The 14,255-nt window shown below is 41.4% G+C and overlaps 1 protein-coding gene across 2 annotated transcripts in view; it reads right to left on the reverse strand.

Annotated features, from left to right (window-relative positions):
- Positions 1-1,970: 1,970 nt before the first annotated feature.
- BASP1 (brain abundant membrane attached signal protein 1) overlaps positions 1,971-14,255 on the reverse strand; it is a 73,906-nt gene continuing 61,621 nt past the window's right edge. For both annotated transcript variants that reach the window (XM_036278643.1, XM_036278642.1), the window contains exon 2: positions 1,971-3,567. In XM_036278643.1, coding sequence (XP_036134536.1) covers positions 2,869-3,558 — 690 coding nt within the window. In that variant the 5' untranslated portion in view covers positions 3,559-3,567 and the 3' untranslated portion in view covers positions 1,971-2,868. The remainder of the gene's footprint in view (positions 3,568-14,255) is intronic.

The raw sequence follows: 14,255 nt of genomic DNA on the forward strand, positions 1-14,255 counted from the left end.
AGACAGTAGATATATATTACTTCCACCAAGCACATTTACTTGCAAGAAGTGTATGCTGTTCAATGTTAGTCACTGTATAAATGTCCTCCATGGTTCACTGAGTCTGCTGTCTCCCTACCACCACTAACAACCCGCCCCCGAGCTATTTTTTATATATGCTGGGACACATTGTTAACAATCTGGACAGTCCTGTGCTGTTTTTCATACCTAAAACAGTTGCTTGGTGGCTTTGTGTTTACATATTTCTCATATGCTGTGCTTTCAAGCATTAAGAGTTCAAATTTATTTCACTATAGAAACAAGAAGTACCTAAAGGTGATCATAGACAAGAATTGAATCCAACCAGGTATATCTGCCTAATATTGTTTCACTTCTTCTTCCCCAGTATTACCCACTAGCAATGTTTTAGGTATGGTACAGACTACAGTTCACTCAGAAAGTAATTGGAGAGAATTTTTGTTCCCCCTTTTTTAATCATGTGTAACGTAATGCATAAGAACAATTTCAGGTTCATCCTCATCTACTGTATTGCTAAGGTCCCTTTGGGGATAATTTCAGTGTACTGGCTCTTCTCATATTCTATAGAAAATCCCCTATGTTCAAGTATGAAAACTTCTTGTGTTAGAGGATAAATTGAATTTATCACTCTGGGCAATTATTACCTAATCCTACTCTCCCCAAAACTTGACATTTAACTGATTCAACCATGAGTAATCTTTATCATGGCTAGGGTTAAGTTCATGTTTAAGTGTTTGATATTTGAGATTTGGTTTCTAATATCCAATTGGAAAAGACCAAAATTACTACCAAGATCCAAGGGACAATTCCCTTTCTTCTGTTCAAGAACTGATGGGCATGCCTGGCCACTCCATAAGTCATGGCTTATACTCATTCTCCTACCCCTTCCCCATCTATGGGATATATGAAACCTGAGCAAACTGAGAGTTTGGGGGAGAAATCGGGGTATGGAGGTGACATCACATCTGTTGGGACATACATATTCATCACAATATAAAATTGCCACCCGATATACACACAAACAAGTCAATATATTTCCGAAGTTGCAAGGGTCTTTCCTGCGATCATAGAGCTTTTGCCCTCGTGCAGATAAAGCAGGGCAGCCTGGCGGTTAGTAGGGCCTTGGCCATCCAGGAGTGGCAAGACCTGGATAGGACTCTGGACACCATAAAGGTCAGCTCTGTGCTTGCTTTCACACCGCTGCTTCTCCGCCTGATCACAACGCGGAGCCCCCTTCCCAGGCTCTATCACCAGTGAGTATAATGAATAAAGGGATAAAATAAACTGAGCGCCAGTGGTTTCACCACTTTGTTTCAACACAATGTTTCTGTAAGATTTTATAATTCATTTCTTCCCAATCTTCCAGATCAGATCTATTCTTTCAATTGTTTTATTCAAAATATTTTATTTGAAGTAAATTAACCACACCCACATTTCTTTTTTTTTTTTTTTTAATCCTCACCCGAGGATATTTTTCCATTTTTTGTACAGATAGAGTGGGAGGGAGGGAGAGAGAGAGAGAGAAACATCGACGTGAAGGGACACATCGAGTGGCTGCCACCCGCACGACCAACCAGGGCCGGTTGGTCCGGGGACAAACTGCAACCGAAGTACGTGCCCTTAGCGGGAACCGAACCCGGGTCTCTCCGGACCGCAGGCCGACGCTCTAACCGCTGAGCCAAACCGGCCAGGGCCACACCCACATTTCTGTAGAGTGCATACCCATCGGCATGGTAAGTTTTCAGCTTAGCCTCTTCCAAGATAATTTATTGGCACTGATCCAACAAATTTTTTAAACAGATAATACTCACAAAAATTTGAGGATACTACCTTATATTTCTACCCAAATATATCCTGGAAAATGCCAGACCCATTGCTTTGTTCTCCATTGAGGCTAATTATCTAGGGGGGTGGGGGGGTGGCAAAACAAAACCAACAGTCATTATTACTTCTTTTTAATTGTTTAACTTTATTACTGTTGCACCATTTATACAATTACATATAATTTCAATGCATCCATTGTACATTTTTTTTGTTTTTTTTTTAAATATTATTTTTTTCCATTTTCCAATGAGTGGTGTGTTGGTGTCTGTGACACAGAATGGAGGAGAAACTGGAACTGCAATGAACGCAGACATGTTTATTTTTTCATTTCCACTGACCAATAAACAGAACTACAGGTGCACCCAACCACGGACATGCATTAACTCGTCATGAGAAATCTAGGGAGGCTAAGTCAGATGAGAGAATGATTGTTACTCCCAAAAATACCTGGGGAGGAAGAATGGAGTATTGGCATGGAGATACATGTGGACAGGCTAAGTGGGCTGTCTGAAAGTTGGCATTCATCCACAAACATTAAAAAATATCAAAATAAGAAGGACTGCAAATTAAAAAGAAAACACAGAAAATACTGCTTTCATAAAGATCGGATTGCCTTGGAACGGGCCCTGTGGGCAGAATCAAACGCATCACTCCCAACTCCCCTTGCAGAAGACAAGATATCAGATCTTAGTGGCGGATTGCAGGTAATAGCAGTTCAGGTACAAAAGGTGTACTGTACTTTCAGACATTGACCTTGAAAAGCCAGGACCGATTGGTAAAGTTGACTGAAGGTATATTAGATATTTCCCCACAAAAATACTATTTGGATTCTCCCCACCCCCCTCCCTCCCTTGATGGGACATCTTTTCCTTTTTTTTTCTTCTTCTTTTTTTTTTTCTTGGGCAATACATATCATTACTTCAATTTGAAACAAGTTAGTATAGGAGAGAGACAGAGAGACAGAGACAGAGAGAGAGAAACAGGTTGTTTTTAAGCTGTAATCTCTTTTTTCATAGGCTGTCCTTGTTATTCCTTCACTGCTACGGTTTGATCGGAATTAGCTGCCGGGGCCTCGGCAGGCTTAACCTCGTCTGCTGGGGCTGCTGGGGCTGCTGGGGCTGCTGGGGCCTGGGCCTTGGGCGTGGAACTGGGTGCTTCCGTGGCTGCTGGGGTCTCCTTGGACGATGGGGCAGCCTCAGTGCTGCTGGGTTTTGAGTCTGAAGCTGGGACCCCGTCACTTTTCGTTTCCTGCGAGGCAGGAGCTGCGGGAGCCTCAGTCTTTGTGGGTTCCCCTCCCTCCTTGCTCTTGTCATCCACCTTGGTGGCGGCCGTGGGTTCCGCAGGGGCCTCGGCCTCCGAAGCCTTGGGGGCATCACCTGCAGCAGGGCCCGAGGTGGCCACCTGCTCCGCATCCTTCGGGGGCTCCGGCTTCCCCTCCGCGGCTCCCTCCGTCTGCTCAGGCTCTGCCTTCGGAGCGTCTGCGTCTTTCTCGCCTTCCTTGTCTTCGGGCTTGTGGGCAGCATCCTGGGCATCCTTCTCTGGCTTCTCCTCCTTGCCCTCCTTCACCTCTGTGGTCTCCGCAGCCGCCTGGGTCTCGTTCTCCTTCGGGGTTCCCTCCTCTTCCGTCCCTGCTCCTTCAGCCTTCTTGTCTTTGTCCTTGGCCTTCTCATCATTCACATTGTACCCCTTCTTCTTCTTGCTCAGCTTGCCTCCCATCTTGGAGTTCTGTAACACAACACAACACAAACCAGAACAAAAGGAGTTACTTGTGGCTCTAGACTGAATGTCTGTGCCCCCCTCTTCATATGTTGAAACCCTAACCCCAATGTGATGGTATTTGGAGGTGGGGCCTTTGGTAGGTGATTAGGCCATGGAGCTGGAGCCCTCACGCAGGGGACAGTGCTCTCTTAGAAGACACCACCAGGGCTCCCCTGCCCCTTCCCAGGTGAGGACACCGCCAGACAGCCGTGTGGAATCAGGAAGCAGGTCTCTGCAGACACTGAGTCTGCCCACACCTGTTCTTGGCCTTCCCAGCCTCCAGAATTGTGAGAAACACATTTCTATTGTTTCAAAGCCACTCGGTGTATGGTAACTTGTTACAGCAGCCAGAATGGATGAAGAAGCTTTTAAGTACTTTACAAAGAGTTCAGAACACTACTGAACTATACTTTCAAATGATCCGCATGGTAAATTTTTACATGTGTTTTGCCAGTTATAAATAAAACACTGAATCATTAAAAAAAAAAAAAAAAAGTTCTGTTATACACTGTCTAATTACAGCAAGTTGAGGAAAGAAGCTGAGATCAAAGAATCGGTGATTAAAGACTAAGCCTGTCCATAATGAAGAGAAGTGGAGCAGTATGTTTCTTATCTGCCCTCCAACGTCCAATGCAAACACCCAAGATGCAACACAGGTACAAAGTGGCACTAGCCACCATTGTAAATCATGGCACAGTTAGTGAGAGACTTCCTTTTTAAACTGCTTCCTAATCCTAGCAGTTTGGCTCAGCAGTTAGAGCATCGGCCCTCAGACCAAAGGGTCTCGGGTTCAATTCCCGGTCAAGGGCACATGCCTTGTTGGTAGTTTCAATCCCTGGCCCCGGTCAGGATAATGTGGGAGGCAACCGACTGGTGTGTCTCTCTCACATCGATGTTTCTCTCTCTGTCTCTCCCCACTCCCTCCCTTCCACTCTGTCTAAACATCATTAGAAATATATCCTTGGGTGAGGCTTAACAAAAATAAATAAAAAATAAAATGCTTTCCAGAGAAATGGCACAGCTGTAATAAAGCAGAGATCACAAATTTCAAGAAAATAATCTTAAACTACAAACTTCTTTCAAACTCCATTATTCATGCGTATGTTTGGGTAAGCACACACATCTTCAAAGACCTAAGTCAAGCAGAATTTGGCCTAGCTCATTAAGTAGGACCAGCTAAAAAAGGGAAACGATCCCCCCAAAAATGAAAAGCACAGTGTCTCTGGTTACATTTCGGTTGCTACTTGTGTCAGATATATATTCATTGCTTTTCAAGGTGTTTTTGGCTTAAAAGACATAGTTCCAATAGTGATATAAAAGTCTTTCACCCAGCCAGTGTGGCTCAGTGGTTGAGCGTAGACCCATGCACCAAGAGATCGGCTGGTTGGATTCCTGGTCAGGGCACATGCCCAGGTTTTGGGCCAGATCCCCAGTGGGGGGCATGCAGGAGGCGGACAATCGATTCCCTCTCATCAATGTTTCTATCTCTCTCTCCCTCTCCCTTCCTCTCTCTCTAAAATCAATAAAGAAAAAAAAAGTGTTATTCACTACCAATTTTCTAATTATGATTCAAACTAGATATACGAGTTCAATAGTCATTAATAGCCTTGTTCACTCAAAGTTACGTCTTCAACTTCCTAGATGACATTTTGATTGGGCATAAGAATATGCTTTTGTATTTGAATTTTTCTCCTCTGGTAGCACAACACTAATCCAGATAAATAATTTAAATTTATAAATAATAAATTCAGTCCAAAACCGCGGCCAGAGCTAAACAGGCACTGCATTTTTTCTTCTTCAAATGCATTTTTATGGTATCATGTATCAGCGGGAACCCACTGAAATATTGCTCTTTAGAGGAAAATTGGTTGCTTGTCCTTGATGAAGTATTGCAGAAATAACACTCCAATATTCTCTTTCATTCCCACTAATAAATCTGAGAGAGAGAGAGAATCTTGACCTGGGCCCCAGTGAACAGGTGAGACCATCTGACTGGGTTCAGGTCAGCTCTACTCCTGACAGAATTATAAAGCACTTTTTGACGAGTCTTTTTAAAAAATATCATCCATTTAAAAGAGAAATTTTGCTGCTTATTCATTATGCTTCTTGAAATCATAAGTCACAACAGTGAAGTAATCTGTATTTATTCTGAAAGCTGAGTGTTGGGTAAGAGAACACTAACTAAAGAATCTGACCAAAGTCAAACCTTGTCTCCTACTCTGTAAGCTAACTTCCTGTCTGGAGGGGCTTTACCAGCTGAAGGAGGTGAAAATCAATAAAGTTTCTATTCTTTTATTTTATTTTTTTATCCTCATCCGAGGACATTTTCCATTTTTTGTTTTTTTTGTTCAGATAGAGTGGGAGGGAGAGAGTCAGAAAACATCGACATGAAAGGGACACATCGAGTGGCTGCCACCCACATGACCCAACCACGACCAGGGACAAACTGCAACCAGGGCCGGGGTACATGCCCTCAGCGGGAACCGAACCCAGGCCTCTCTGGACCGCAGGCCGACACTCTAACCACTAAGCCAAACTGGCCAGAGCTAATGTTTCTATTCTTAAGAAAGACCTTTCTTATGTTATCAAAGGATTTCTCTTACATATCTTTTTTCTAAAAAGGTCATGAGCACTTCAGATATCCGGCAGCTGGGCTCTAGTTTACTTCATCTTTGGTTATTTCTTCCTCAGAAGTGGGAGCGATCAGATGTGGTAAAACTATAACTAAATATACCATAACCCTACAAGCAATCACAAAGGCAATAGATCTAAATAGAATGAGATAAACTAGATCAGTATTTTAAATTATAGTTAGAAATCTTCTATTAAATTCTTAGTTAGCCAATATGCATAAATGATGTTATGTCAAAATAATTTCAGCTCTTATCTGTCAAGAGACCTAAGAGATAGAAAACCTGACAGGCCTGCCTTTAGGGTAGACTCCCATTTCTACAATAGAAACCCACACACCAACTTGGAGATTACAGAACGGAAGACCAAATATGTGTTGTGAATATAACATAGGGGCTCTATGTTCTGACACACACAGCATGAAATTCTACATAGTTATCCCCAGAGACTGAAAGTCACGTTGGTTTACAAACCTAAAATCTATGTTACTAAAGCTGGTTTTCTGAAACAGGGCCACTTTCTATTCTTCGTTTTAAGCCCAGCTGTGATTTGTTTCTGGGGAGGAAATGAATGTACATAGTCCAGTGGTAAGTAAGAAAGTGCATCTCCATTCCTGTTTGTTTTTCAAACACAAAATTAACCAATACTCCTACTTTTGCTCGTTTTCTTATGTAGGTTATAGTGAGGTATCACAGGGAGACTTATAGAATCCACTAGAACCCTGGAAAGGCAAGGTAGCTGATTATTTCCCAAGACAATATGGGTGAAAACCTTGCCTACACCTGAGGGTAAAATTACAGTTTAAAATCTATTAACTGTCTCCTGGGTATTAGGCACAATCCTAATCCTAAACACAGTACTAAGTTATTGGATTCAATCTTCTCAACAGTACCATGAGATAGTAAGTATACCATTAGCATCCTCCTTTTCCCATATGGAAATTCTAACTAACTTCCTGGAGCAATACAGGCAAACACCTGAGTCCAACCCAATGAGGTGAGGTAGGAAGGTACCGTCTTGGAGGTCAAAGGCAGGGCCACTAAGAAGCTGGCAAGTGGGCAGCGCTCTCATCTCAGGAATGTTACCTGCCCCGGGTCACAGGGTTGGTACAGATCTGTGGTGACTCAGAACTCAAGATATTGACAAGATAATGATGAAACTCAGGTACTCTCTGTCCCTAAACGTTTCATTACCCTATTGGCCAGTGGAGCTTTGTATCATGACCCTTAAACAATTAGAGAGAGCAATGGGCACATTTTAATTATTTTTCTCATTTTCATTGCATCTAATTGTGAAAGAAATCAGTTGGTGTAGAAAGTTGGAAGTTGGAACTTCCAAGTTAAAAAAGAAAAAAGTTGTTAAAAAAAAAAAAAGTTACAGCAACTAGTAATCCACCCTGGAAATCACTTAAACCTAAATTTGAGCTGCAGGGAAACAACCACCTCTGTGTTTCTCCACATTTTGGTCATTCACTAGCCACTGAGTGGCCCAGCAAGGAAAGTCGGACCAATGCTGATGCACTGAGCTGTGTGTGGATACAATAACCAAACTAGGACATATCACCATTTTTACAGAGCAATTGGGATGCAACATTTTAGAAAATGTTTCCAGGAGTTTATAAGTTGGAAAAGAGTTTCAGGCCAGTTATGGGTTATAAATGCCAACAGCTTTGCTTTGGGAATATCAGCACAGGGTCATGGTGACTTTTAAACACAGTAAGAACAAAAATTTGTTACCCGTACATAAAGAGGGGAGAGAGAGAGAGAGAGCTTCTCATTTTGAATTACAGTCTTTCTTCCCCCTCCCTACACTGCTAATTCTGAAAATCTACTTCTCCACTAGAAATAATCTCTATTTTTGCAATTTTTTTTTATCCTCACCCGAGAACATTTTTCCATTTTTTGTTCAGAAAGAGTGGGAGGGAGAGAGAGGAAGAGAGAGAGAGAAAGAAACATCGATGTGAAAGGGACACATCGAGTGGCTGCCACCCGCACGACCCAACCAGGGACACGAACCAACCAGGGATAGGAACAAACGGCAACCGAGATACGTGCCCTTAACAGGAACTGGACCTGGGTCTCTCTGGACTGCAGGCCGACGCTCTAACCGCTGAGCCAAACTGGCCAGGGCTGTTTTTGCATTTTTAACTTAAAAAACACTTAAGACAAATATTCCATCCCATAAGCCTGCTCAACATCGTCAAAGGCACACAAGAATGCCAGTATCCAGCAGTATAAGATTGATGCCTCTACCCCATTCTGCACCGCAGCCAAAGTAATTGTATTATGAATCAAGAAGCACATCAGAATAGTTGCCCTTTCTCTAGTGCTAAGAGGGAGCCCAATTTGGCAGACGCCAGTTGCTATGGTAAGTGGAGCCATTGAGCTGAATTGGTCCTAAGTAGTCTCTTTAGAGGACAGACAGTTCTGCCTCCTCCAGGGACAGTTTCTCAGATCCTATGATTGCTACCAAGTGAAAACACATGCTCAGCCCCACTGTCTTTGGTTGCAGTCAAGAAAACTGCCAGTGTTTTAAGACATAGGAAGGCACAGCCCTACACACGGAGGTAGCGTCTAATCCATATTTTAGCCATAAGGGAAGTTCTTTTTATGGCATTCCAATGCAATGTAAGTTTTCAGGAAGCTATCATTTCCTGTTGCCTTTCTTTAGTCCCTGAAATATAACACTTACTGAACAGAGTGTGGGTGAGGGAGAAGAGGGGAATGTTGGACTGAAAGGAGTTTGAGTAGGAGAAGCAATAGCAGTGTCATCACCAACTTCAAGATTTCAGTCCTTCCAACAAAGCTGGGGACAGGGCAGGGAGGGAGGAAGAGGGGGGAATCAGTGGGGGGGGGAGGAGAAACATCTGTAACAAAAATAAATTAATTAATTAATAAAAATAAATAAATAAAAATAAATTAAAAAAAAAAAAGATTTCAGTCCTTTGAGGCAGGGCTAAGAAATAGCATGCCGTCAGGCATCCCACAGACCCGGGTCATCCAAGTAGCTTGAAAGACCCCTTCTGTACCTTGCTAGCAAGCAAAATTATTGGTAATTAATAGCGCACATACTGAATTTTAGATGTTTTGATACGTTGGTGATCACCACTTATAAATGTTGAACCTTTGTTTTTGTTGTTGTTTTTTTTTAATCCTCACCCAAGGATATTTTTCCATTTTTTGTACAGATAGAGTGGGAGGGAGAGAGAGGAAGAGAGAGAGAGAGAGAGAAACATCGACATGAAGGGACACATCGAGTGGCTGCCACCTGCACGACCAACCAGGGCCAGGAACAAACTGCAACCGAAGTACGTGCCCTTAGCGGGAACCGAACCCGGGTCTCTCCAGACCGCAGGCCAACGCTCTAACCGCTGAGCCAAACCGGCCAGGGCTGAACCTTTGTTTTGATAGCACTTTGTTGGTTATAAAAAATGCAAACCCCAGTTATCATATTGTCTCTCTTCCGAAAAATGCGACCTTGCATAATAACACAGTTTCCAGGCATTAATTATCCCAAAATCATGGGGGCTTATACACACTGTATTCTGCCTATAATTACTACATACTCCATGACGCCTCCCCTTTCCATTTCTCACAAGTGTATTTTTACATTTTTGTTACTGTCAATGAGTAACAATAAGATTGTGCAACAACAAAATTATTGGCATGCATTCATTGGTCTATAAAACAAAACAAGAAAATGACTAGTACAGAATTTCTCCATATGACCCCAAAGTTACTATGTTTATGAATGGCTTCATGTGCTATTTTTAGTCTTCTGTCTCTCACTAATAATATCTAGATATTTCCTATGTAGGACAGTTTGAATTACACCAAGGTCCCATCCAGTGCCCAATTTCCACTTTGAAGATACAAACCCAGATTAATTAACCACTTCATCCAGAACCAAGAGAATATCGTTCTTAAGGATGACATCGAACAGGCAATGATGAAGATGGCCACTAAAGTTTACAGCACACCCAACATGAATATGCTGTGTGTGTGCCAGAGACGGGAGTGTTATTTCTGGTTTGATTGTTGCTTCGGGATGTAATCAAGACAAGAAATAGTCTCTCTTTGATTGTTTCCATCTCACAATCAGAAGAAAAGACACCGGCCTCACAGGGTGCTGAGAATGAATCAGTGCTTCTTCACAGTTAGGCATGTGGCTGCAGCATATGACCTGTACCCTAGAGTAAGCAATTGTCACTGTGAATTCGGGGCTGCAAAGGTTCAATGTGTTTATATATGGCAATCTATATTGATATTATTTTTAAGATCACAAAGAAAGTGAGAACTGACTCCTGGGTTGCATCTGCAGACAAACTCATCACCAAACGAGCTGGGTTTATAATTACTCGGACCTAAAGAATCCAAGTTACTGATCAAACCTAGCTAAAGCACAGGTTGAGACAAAGGGAAAAAGAACAACCTTTTATTTTTACCTTAAGGAAAGAATTTATACAGATTCTTTTCAACAAGGACAGAGGGAAAATCAAAACATTTGGTTTGTCCAACAATTTCTCTTTTCAACAAATGGCTGGCTTTTTTCTTTTACATGGTCAAGACTTTTATTCTAAAAAAAATCTAAAAGAGGAAAATGAAATAAAGGTAATGTAGCCTGTGTGCATTTTTAGTGTTCCTACCAGGATGTGCTCAGTCACCCTGATTTGCTGTCAAGTTTTTAAGTTGTTCTCAGCATCTGATTCAGTCAAAGCTTCTATTCAGCAATTATAATATCACTGCCATTTAGGAGATGAGAATGTCCTTTGGGGAGAGAATTGTCAATCTATGTCTAAGTTTTTGAGGCATACCTATTACACGCCATGAGTAAAATTGCAGAGAAAACATTTTCCAGACAATTTTTTCCCTTGTCACAATAAAAATATTCACTCAGCATTGTAAAAAATGTACTATAAGGATGTATAAGAAATATTTGGAAAAGAGGGCACACAGACTCACACTTCTACAACCCAATTTTTTCAAAAAAAGTTTCATTAAAATGACTTAGAAAGTCAAAAAGCCCCTACAATACAATAGAAAATTAATCACAAGTGACCCCTCCATCTTTTTCCTTCATGAAAGTCCAGGCTAGCTCTACATAAGCACTGTCAAAGCGTCTTTGGGGATCTTTTGTCAAAATTCAATATACAGAATGGCCTCAAGAACTTCAGATGTTCACAAATGATTCTAGAAAAATTGATCTTAGTGGGAAAAGAAATTTTGAAGTGGGTAATAAGTGTAAGCAATGATAGGGGACATAAGTGAGCATAAGCCTACTCCAATCTAGCAGGAGGGATAAGACATACAGAGATAATTAAAATGAGAGTCAGTTAAGTGTCATAACAGAGTGAAAAACCATAGAGTTTTCCCAGAAGAGATGGCCTTTAGTTGGATTCAGGAGATCCAGGAAAAGTTTTATAGAGAAGGTGGAATTTGAGCTGGAATAAATATTTACACACACAGTACGTACTCTGCCTAGGGCTGTCTTCAGTCTCATCAGTCCTACGAGGAAGGAATTGTCACTATCTCCACTTTACCACGAGGAAACTAAAAAATGTTGGAGGTAAAAAACTTATCCAAGATCATTCAACTAGTAGTCTGGAGATGTGGGGTGAACTAAGGCACTCTGGCTCTTGAGCGAAGTTTGTTAACCATCATGGTAAAGTGCCTTAAAAGATGGCTCTCTATCTGCAGGTGAAGTTGGGGAAGTGGAAAGTGTTTCCATCAGAGTGAACCAACCGGAAGGGTCTCGTCAAGATGAGAAGAGAATCCTGTTTACATCTAGGAGATAGTGAGCACACCGCCAAGGAGGGAGCACCGCTGGAAGGCCCAGCCATAAAGTTTGCCTAATAGAATGTGTTTAGGTGCAGAAAGCAGAAAAACAGCTCTTCAAAGAGTTAAAGGGGGGAAAATGTGTCTCAGCAATCAAAAGAACAGAGGGAATTTTAGAAAGCAGATAGAAGACTTCTATGCTTCTGCAAAAAAGGTTAAGAAAGATAAGAACAGAAACTGTGTAATTTGTTCTGGTGATGAGTTGTCCACTATTGACCCTGCAGTGACTCGGTTGAAAGAATGAAGCATATGCCTCTCTTTGGAAGGGCTCAAAGAGCATATGGAAAGCCAGAAAGGACACCCACAATGGTGGACATAAAAGAATGTAGGCAAAGTCAAGGCAAAAGTCAAGGTTCTTGAAGACTCAGAAAGTACATCAAAATGAAGCTTGGTAAGAGGGACACTTACTATACAGATGGGGGGGGGGGGCGGGGGGAGGAGCGGGGCAAATTCCCAGACTCCACATCAGCATCACTCTCTTTCAAGTGAGTATGGATGGTCAAATTTGAATGATTCCAGACCAAAGACTCAAAAAAATCTCACTATAGTAAATGTTAGAGCATGTGTCTGTGAAATAGTCCTTTATCTCTCAGTACTTTGGGTCTTTATTTGACCAGTTGTTTATCTTCTCAGTTTCTTTCATATTACAACACTCAGTACTGAGAGGAAAAGAACAGACATTTCATAAACTAAAATGTTAGAGAATTAACATAGTGACCACTAAACCTGGAAAGGTCTTATTGTGAAATAAGCTGGTGTGCAAAAGTGAAGCAAATAGGCTCATTGCATTATAAAGGGACTAAGAGACAAGGGAATGCACAGGTATCTAGCCATGGATTCTCGATGTAAATAGAAAAAGAACCTTAAGTCTTAAGAACTCCTTTATTCTGTTTGTTACTTTCCTTGTTATGCAATCTGGTCTTGTCTTGGATAAGCCATCCATCTCTGGTTGTTTATCTGTATCTTTATTGCTTAATCCTCTTATAGTCTGCTGTGTTGTATTGGGAGTTTTGGCAGTAAAATAAATCTAGCCTCATCTGAACACTGACCAAAGCCTTTCTTCAGATTTATTCAACATATATCTGATGATCTCAGACAAAGATTTTGTTTTATAGTTATTAGTGCACAATGGGTTCTTGATAAACACTGCAGAATCTGAAACCTGCAATTTCCAAATTATAAACTTGTAAGAGTCAATACAACCAGGACTATAAACAAGTTATGTAAACTCAGCTTTACTTAGCAGTAGAAATAAGCATGCTAAATTATAACTGAATTTTCATTCCACTGAATGAGATATGGCCAAGTTCCAGGGATCATCATGATAGCAAATTTCATGGCATAGGACCCATCACGTAAAGATGAGAAGGCAGACATCACTACAGTCATATTGACAAGATATTTTTCTTTTAAATTATTATGTGCCTGTTGTAGAAACTAATTTTTCAAAGTATATCTCCTGATTGATTCTGCAAGTCTTTTTAAAAATATGTTTTTATTGATTTTTAGAAAGAGAAGGGAGAGGGAAAGGTAGAAGAAACACAGATGTGAGAGAACAATACCCACCCACTGCCTCCTACACACCCCTTACTGGGGATCGAGCATGCAACCAGGGCATGTGCCCTGAGCAGGAATTGAACAGGTGACCTCTTGGTGCATGGGAAGATGCTCATTCCACTGAGCCACACTGGCCAGGGTGATTCTGCAAGTATTAACCATAAAAGTCTGAATTGATGCTGCTGTTCTAAATACGGCAGATAGTTAAGCTTGCCTTTGAATATAAAGGTAGACTGAATGCAAGCCTTATGCAGAGGGGGTTTTTCCCCGTTTAAAATACCCTGCCACACGAAGCTAGCACTATCACAAAACATGTATTATTCATTCTCATCAATAGTCTAATATGCTTTGAGTGTCTTCGGCGCATTCACATCAATATTTACTTGTACTTAACGGGTAGTCCTTTCATTCTAACGTATGACTTTATGTGAATTATCTGCTCTTTTAGTCAATAAAGCTAGTAAGTGAACCACAACCAGTTCAGGAAATGCAAGCTGCTGAGATCACCTCTAAACCTTCCCCTCTCTCTTCCAAAGACCCAGGAAGCTAACATGTCTTGTCACCACAACGAATTTAGAACTCTGAAGACAGAATTAAAATAAAGCACAGGGAAAAAAACTTCTAGCGGTTTAC

This window comes from Molossus molossus, unplaced genomic scaffold (assembly GCF_014108415.1).
Source record: "Molossus molossus isolate mMolMol1 unplaced genomic scaffold, mMolMol1.p scaffold_m16_p_3, whole genome shotgun sequence".
Taxonomy (NCBI): Eukaryota; Metazoa; Chordata; class Mammalia; order Chiroptera; family Molossidae; genus Molossus; species Molossus molossus.